The following is an 8,644-nucleotide window of genomic DNA, read 5'->3' as shown; positions in this document are numbered from 1 at the left end:
CACACACTGTTTGATTAACCAAGGAGCATTCGTTTTACATAATTTCTCATTTGCTGGCTGTTGTGGAGGACATCGCAATGCTGTAATGTTGGAAAACAATTATTTTGTCTTCAGAGGGCAGTATGTGTGACTGTTTTTTATAGTTTCATTATTAACACCTAATTTGTTTTAAAAGAAAGAACAAAAACTGGTAAGGCTGCTATCTGCTGTTGATGAAAGCTTGCCGACCTGCTTGCATTTTAACAAGATACACATCTTTTAATTCAGTTCTGTTGTCTTTGACATGAGTTTGTGTTCATAGTCTGATTTGTTCTGTAGGTTTGCTTTTCTCAGTTTGATAGATGATTCGAAAAGAACATAAAATATTCATTTGACAAAATAGCATTTAACTACTTCTCCTTAACTGGTGATGCAGTTCTTCCTAACTCACAGAATCTTTCCTTTGCTAAGCAACAAATTACAGTATTTCTTTCTTCTTGCAGACAGAACTGCTAGATCTCTCCAATGTTGATGTGATTTTGATCTCTAACTATCATTGTATGATGGCATTACCATACATCACTGAACACACTGGATTTACTGGAATGGTGTATGCTACAGAACCAACTGTGCAGATTGGCAGGTAGGCATCATAGATGGGGCTCAGCTAGGTACTCAAATGTACTAGTAATTAACAGCTATGACCCGTAGATGTGTATAAAGGTTTGGCCATTATCATGTCAGCTTGCAGAAGATAGCAAAGAATTCTCCCAACAGACTGTGTGATTAGCCCTTTATCATGGTCGGAATCAAAACTTGTAACTAGCAGCTTCTCTCCCTTTAGATTAAAAAAATTCTGCCTGCTGTCAAGATGAGTGCTGTTTTTTTACATGTGCTGCTTGTTGTTGCTACTGTCTGTTGCTGATCAGAATGGAGTGCATTAAAAAGTGATGTTAATGAGCATTACTGTTTAACGTTTTTGGTATATCAAAATTTAACACTTTATGAAAAGTTGTGCAAAATAGTTTTACTATAAACTGTACAAAAGTCAATTATTTGGTGTTCATATGCCCAGAGTCATGAAGACCCCCTCCTGTTAATGTCTACTCCCCTATGAAATTTCCATGCACATGCCTAGTTGTGTGGCATATAGCAATAAAGCCTTGACTAGAGGTGAGATGACCTATGCTCAACATGCAGACCAGGTGCTGAAAGAGCAAAGGTAGAGGAAGATGAGTGATTCCTGTTTTTTTTTTTGGGGGGGGGTGGCTTATAGTCAAACAAATGACACCATGCAAGCCAAAGCATGCAAAACACCAGTATGATCAGGACTGAGGAAGTAGGCTTGATATTCCCAAGCTGACAGTCATAACAGTGTCAGCATGTGGATGGGAGTATGTGCAAAGGAATGGCATAGGATTCCCTTCAGTGACGTGTGCATGCTTATGTCAGCTGTCTGGGAGAGGGTTAAGGCACAAACAGAAATGTTCCCATTGTTGGGGTAAAGAGCAAATGCACAGACCAATCTCTGTGGCTGTTTTGATAATTGCTACGCCTATTGGCTGTAACCCTTGTACTGGAGACGTATTGGTGAGTCTTGATGGTCAGCAGGCATGGAGGCAAAAAGTGTATGTGTGTGGGTGTGTGTGTATATATATATATATATATATATGTCAATGGGTCTATATTACGAAAGCGAAAAACCCTATGTGCGAATGCCAAAATAAAATAAATAAACCACATACATACACTAACCAAACCCTACTTCTAACCTAAAGTAAAGCACAAAACCCTACTTCTGACCTTACACTAAACCCCACATACACAACTAACTATGCACTATCCTAAGGTCCATAACTACCGCACGCGTCCCCTACAGACATACACCCAAACAAAACAAATAATCCACATACATACATTTAACAAAACCCTACCTCCAACACTACTAAACCCCACATACAAAACTATGCACTATCCTTAACCCCTCCCTAACTCTAAGGTCCGTAACTACCACACACTTCCCTACGAAAATATGCACAAACAAAATAAATAACCTACATACATACATTTAACAAAACCCTACCTCTAACCCTACACTAAATCTAACATACATTACTTATCTAAGCACTTACCTTAACCCACACCCCTATCCTAAACTCCGTAACTATTCAACACTTACCTTATGCAGCTAATCCACAGATGGGCCAACCATAGAAAGTCGATATTTCCATTTTTGTGGTTTTTGACTTTCGCCGCTCTAAGTCCACTTCGCGCTGTACGGTTCATTTACATATTCGCGTAAACATCTTTTCGCATTCCTAATATAGACCCCTAGATATATATATATATATATATATATATATATATATATATATATATATATATATATATATATATATATATCTTTCAGCTTTTCCAAGTTAGGAGTCACCACAGTGGATCACTGGTCCGCAAATTGATTGCCAGCAGTATTTTTACAGTGTCGAGTTGCTAGCCCAGTGCCCAACCTTCACAGAAGGCACGCATCTACTTGCATGTCTTTAAAGCTCACTCGACTACAGGGAGGGCATGCAGACTCCACACAGAAGGAGCTCCAGCTGAGAATCAACCAGAGAACCTCTTGCTGTGAGGTGACAATGCTAACCACTGCATCACCACGGCAGCCAATACAGACACACACACACACACACACACACACACACACATATATATATATATATGTGACATTTTTAAAAAATCCTATATTTAAAAGGAGAGTTATTTTTCCACAAAAAAGACATTGCAGTTGCTCCATTGTTAGTGATGAAGGGATAAGTTAGCCTTTTCATTAACAGCGGTCTTTTGCCTTTCCATGACTTGCAGCTGTAGATTATTGTAGTTATATGTGCATGAAAAACTACAGTTACTACTGTTTAAACTTTATTCTTAAGCTAAGTAATGCAGGTACATGTGCTCTACATCTACATTTCTTCATTCGTGTGTCCTTTGTAAAAGAGACTACCTGATTTGGGTGTGATAGCTGATAGCAAAATATCCTTCCACTTATCTAAAGCTTAGCAATGAAGTTTTCAGCTGTAAGGGTTTTCCCTTGGTCTGTCTTGTACTGATCAGATTCTTTATGAATTATGGGATCCTTTTCCATTTAGATTTATCCTCTCTACCTGTTTGACTAAGCTTCCCACTGTCTGCAGCTCCATGTAACACTTTAAGGCCTTTGGACATGCTTGTGACTGCCCTCGGGTTTGACATACAGTGGGTGAAAGCGAGGGTATGTCATTTGCTTCCACAGGTGACGTAACACCTCAAGACTGTGTTTTCCTCTTGGATGTCAACACTTTTTTTGGATCACTGGTCTTCACGGAGTATTCTGCAACAGGAACAGGTTCCCAGACATGCATCCCATCTCCTTCCCCCAAAGAGAGGCAAGCTGATGAAGCTGCATCATTCCTACATTCCGACAATGTCAGCTGCAGCAAGTGTTCAAGCTCCTAAATAAAATTATGTTGCCTAGATTGTTGTGTTGCACCATCTTACAAGCATTTCTTGACATACTTCTTTTATGCAAAATACCTCCTTGTATCTTTTGTGAGTTTTTTTTTTCTTTTATCTTCAAGTACTTTACTTTTGTTTGTATAATCTGTTTTTGAAGAGTGGTGTGCAGTTGAATTTGATCCCTTTGATGTGCACAGTTGGACTTGATTCCTTTGAGGTGCTTTGTAATTTCCATAATTTCCCCCATATTTTTTGTCTTGAATATATGAGAAATATTAAACTTTTCTAGGCACACACTTTTTTTAATTGTTTTTTGCTGCAGACTATAAATCATTTTTGTTACCCATTTCTGAAGTACATCTCTTCCCTTAGGCTGGTGTCCTTGCAAAAGTGAGTCTCCAGAACTGCACAGAGTAATATAGATGGGGCTTTGTTAGCTGTCTTTAAAGAGCATTAACCTTCTGGTCTAATGCAAGTTGCTGGTAGGTATTTTGACTGGGTTATTCCTGTTCACCAGTTGTAGTTCGGCATTTTTCCCACTCTTAAAGGTGCATGTGCTCATTGATGACACATGATGTGACATTATATGCAGAATGCATAAGAGTGCTTAATACATGAGCCCACCAGATCTTTTTTTGCTACTTGCACAGTTTGGATCTTGATTCTGACCTTCTTCACTGAAATGTTCCGGTATTCAATGTCTTGAACTCAATGAAGTGTCTTTTTATCTGTCAAATTATGTCTGCTCTGAGGAGGTAATGGATGTTCAACTTCATAGCCTGTCCGTTGAAGACAGGATCCTGGACTGTGTAAATTCTGTTTAGGCTTCCTTGTTCCAGTGATATATCAAACTATGTGGTTATCTCTGAGAACAGGAATGTTCCCATCATTCTTAATGGGGCATATGCTTTTCTGTCCTCATGAATCCATTTTTTGAATGCAGTAATTTCAGTAACTTTTGTTTGTTTTTCTTCAGTAAGGTTATTTAGAAGGTTACCCATGTACAACTATTTTCTTATTTTGCATCCATGACTCCCAGGACCATTATTAATCTGGTTCTGGATCTAGGCATAGTGCTGAGACTGCCCACATTAGGGTGGTAAATGTTTTGATTAATGTGAAGTATCTTAATCCTACTTGATCTTGTGGCAATATTTGGCAGTGTAGATCATGGACTCTTGAATCGTCTGCATACCCACTGTGGGCTTACTTTCATTATTTTTCAGTGGTTTGCTTCTTATTTTAAGAGTTGCAGTCAGTGGATTGTTTCTGGAATAATCATTCCCCAAGTTATTTATGTGGGGTACCACAAGTTTGAATGTAGTCCTGTTTTTTTTCTCAGTGTCCATGTAGATGTTACCCCAACCCCATGTAAAAATGGGACAAAGTTGGATGAAGATGACAACATGCTTCCAGAGAGAGGTCATTCAGGATGAGGTATTTGGATTATTACAATGCTGATAATATTCATCTAGTGCTGAACCTCCCACGTGTGTCATTTTTTGGATGAGACATTAAACTGAGATCCCATCTGCTTGAGTTGGTGGTAGCTCAGGTAGATTTTTACACCTACGTGAGCTACCACCAACTTAAGCACCTATCACAAAGAGTAGGGGGTCCTTTATTTGTATACAGAAGTAACTCATTTACAAAATATTTACATATTTACAAATGTACAAATATGTATATGTGTATATATTTTTTTTTGCACAATCATAATAAATTTTCATCCGTATTATAGACCCCCACTCCTTGTTCCATAACCACCATCTGATTTTACTTAATATTATTGCTAAAATCCATTTACCATTAAACATAATTTCATTTATTCTTTCATTCCATATAACTCATATTACATCTATTTTTTAACATATTCTTTACTTCTATTCTTATAATACCCACATTTAGTCATATCCATGTTTATTTTATCCACTTTTTTATATCTTCAAAAAAATCATCTTTATGTAGTTTCCTCATAACTTTTTTACTCTTTTACATCTCAAAAACACGTTCCATAGTTGCTTCTTCATGACAATGTAAACCTATTCTGTCATGTATCTTCTTGTATGGCATATTTCCTTTTACTGGCAATTTATCTGTTACCAGTCTCCGCAAAAGTCTTGACATTCTACTTCCTGATTACAGCATTTGCTTCTTATTTTTATAGTTTTAGTCTTTCCATCTGTTAGATTTTCCTATGGCTTTACATAGTAATGTTTTATCATTACATTCTTGTACCATATTTTTGTATGTTTCTCTATATCATCAATTTTTATTTTCCACAAAAATATTTTTCTTGGTGATATTTTATTTCCTCATTTATACAGTTTTTTCTCTCTTTTTTTTTTTTTTTTTTTTACCATACCCCAAAATTTGTCATACTTATATTTATACAATTTCACTAATCTATACAAATTTAATGAAGTAGCATATCCTACTAGGTTAAATAACCCTAAACCACCTCCTTCATTTAGATATGAATCTCCTAATTTATGTAGAACCTCATATAAATAAAAAAAATCTGCAGTAATTCCTTTTCAAATACTTTTTAACATAAATACACTTGCTAAGTATGCTATTTTTTCCATCAGTGTTGAATTTATCAAATAAGCCTTTTTTCTGAATGATAATTTATATGTTCTCCAGAAAAGACAGGTTTGTTATATTTATTTTATCATTTTCCCTTTGAATTCCAGTTGCATCTTTATCCCCAAATTGTGTACCTAACGCAGAAATTTAATCCATTGTAAAATATATACCTCCAATTTTTACTATATCACCTAAACTTTTACTTTTCTCTATTTAAAGCCATTCCTATCATCTGTAGGTACTCGTTTGTGCAAATTATTACTTCTTTTCTCTTGTTTTTTGCAATTATTACATCATCTGCATATATTAACAGAACTGGAATTCTTAACCCTTCAGGTGTTATATACCCAGCCTCCTACATTTTATAATTTATTTCACATACTATCACATTCATAACTTATGCAAAAGGTATACAGCTCTTTGGACATCCTTGTCTTGCACCACTCTTCATATGTACCTCTTGGCTTAACAAGCCATTTACAAGTATTTTTACTTGTTGCTATACACTGACATACATAATTTTCCAACGTTCTCACTAGTATTCATTATTACCCATAAGAGTTCGTGTCAGATTGTGTGAAATGCCTTATTAAGGTCTCCTATCATGCTTTTTGCTTCTTCCTTTCTGTTTATCATACAACATTTCTCTGTCATTAATAATTCTTGACAACCCTTCCCATTTATACTATATATACTATCTTCCATTATATTTTCCATTTCAGTTTCAAATCTCTTTTGTATTATTTTCATAAAGATCTTACAATCATTTTTCAATACTGTTGTTCTCTGGTTTAACTGTGTTTGTTCTATCTTCCTTATTCCATATGAATTTAAGTATTGTATTACATAATTATTTATACATAAAACCTTTGTTTAACCATTCTTTAAAAAATATTGTTTTTCCAGTCCCTTAAATTTGTATACCTGTCATACCCTATCCCATATGATCCTGCAGCCAAATCTATATTTACTTGCCCTAATACTTTATGTAGCTCATTTAAAGAAATCTCCTTTTCCAACTCTTTGTTCTCTTTCTGTCAGCTGTTTTACTTTCCATGTTTTTTCTCTATTTTCTTTTTTTATGTAAACATTTCTTGTACATATTGTACTGTTATGAGTTTGTTTTGTTTCTCCTTTTACATTTTTTTTTATCTTTCATTACACTATTTTCCTTTACTAATCTGCACAAGTAACTTGATACTACTACTACTACTCTTTTTCCTTGCAAGATTATCTTTGCTAATATTACAATCCTTGTATTTTTTTCTTGATTTACTTAATATAATTCTTTTTTTGTTCAAGCACTTTGTCATTTTCTAAATCGTCCAATGCATAGTTGTATGTTTTTTTTTTCTTTCTCGCATCATATTGCCACTGTAAAAAAAAATACATTCTATATTTTTCCTTAAACATCGTCTGCCATTTAGACGAGTTTTTATAAAATGCTTCCATAGTAATATGATCTTTCTATAACTGAATTACTTCTCTTTCCTTTCTATTTTATGTTTTGTACTTTATCCTTTTTGTACTTTTGTCTATTTTTATATATTCATTGCTTTCCTTTATCTCTAGCCAATATTGCAAGAGGATCAGAAAATCCTGATGTTCTTCATGTTTCACTGTTGCAGTCATCACATTTGGGTCATCCCTGCCAGGGTAGACCTCGGCCGGCCCGAATACCAGAGGCTTAGTATTTTTGCGTCGGTTGCTGTCACTTCAGGACTAACGTCAGGTCGTCAGCAGTATAAAGTAAGGCAGCTGACGCCATTACATCAGTCTTTCTTGCCGAGGAGCCCGAAGCAGAAGCAGTTCGTACGAGTGCCGGTCAGCCGCTACCTGAGTTTCGTCTTCTGAATTGAAGCTGAAGTCTTTTAAAGCTAAGTACCCCATTTGGGGATCCTTTTTACTTGCTCTAATTGATGTCAGAAAAACTTAACAATTGTCTTGCCTGTGGGAAGCATATACCACACCGAGACTTTCATTCTTACATGCGTCACTTGCCTAGGCCCAGACCATGACGTTCCTCACTATTGCTTTTTTGCTCTATTCAACACCAGAACTATACGTTGTTGGGCCCTTATTGTAGCTAGATATTTTCGCTCATAGTCCTTGAATTTCGATATGGCTTCGGTAATACAAAAAAAGTAAAGATAAAGACAGAGACAGACCGCACAGGTCCAAACCTACAGACAATGCTTCCGTTAAGCTAGTCGTCAGTTCTCTGGTCCTCACTGATGCGCTTTCGCAACCCCTGATGCCCACTTCTGTGGATTCGCAGGCTGCTACCGAGACCCTTTCGGAGTCTGGTATGCCGCAAAACTTTTCTTTGACTAAGGATCCTGCTGTTGTCTCTACCTTGGATGGGTCCGGAGCCGCTGAGCAGGCACTGGCTTCTGAGGAAGTACTTCGCACTACCGATTCTTGACACAAACCGACTTCTTTCGCATCTACTGTTCTTTCGAAAACTACCGAGTTTCTAAGGCCCAGGGTATGAACCACACCCAAGAAACTGATGACCCAGTCTCAGGCACCTGCTTCCTTGCCTCAATCTCAAATGCTTAAAATGGCAGAAGACCTTATAATG

At 36.5% G+C, this 8,644-nt stretch overlaps 1 protein-coding gene across 1 annotated transcript in view; it reads left to right on the top strand.

Annotated features, from left to right (window-relative positions):
* The first annotated feature begins 472 nt into the window (after nt 1-472).
* Nucleotides 473-8,644, top strand: part of INTS9 (integrator complex subunit 9) — a 943,738-nt gene continuing 935,566 nt past the window's right edge. The window contains exon 1 of the mRNA XM_044062717.1: nt 473-622. Within this exon, the coding sequence (XP_043918652.1) occupies nt 540-622 (83 nt within the window). The 5' untranslated portion in view covers nt 473-539. The remainder of the gene's footprint in view (nt 623-8,644) is intronic.

Source organism: Protopterus annectens, chromosome 2.part1, assembly GCF_019279795.1.
Source record: "Protopterus annectens isolate FY-2018-M chromosome 2.part1, PAN1.0, whole genome shotgun sequence".
In the NCBI taxonomy this organism is placed as follows: domain Eukaryota; kingdom Metazoa; phylum Chordata; order Ceratodontiformes; family Protopteridae; genus Protopterus; species Protopterus annectens.
This window is presented reverse-complemented; position numbering and strand designations above follow the sequence as displayed.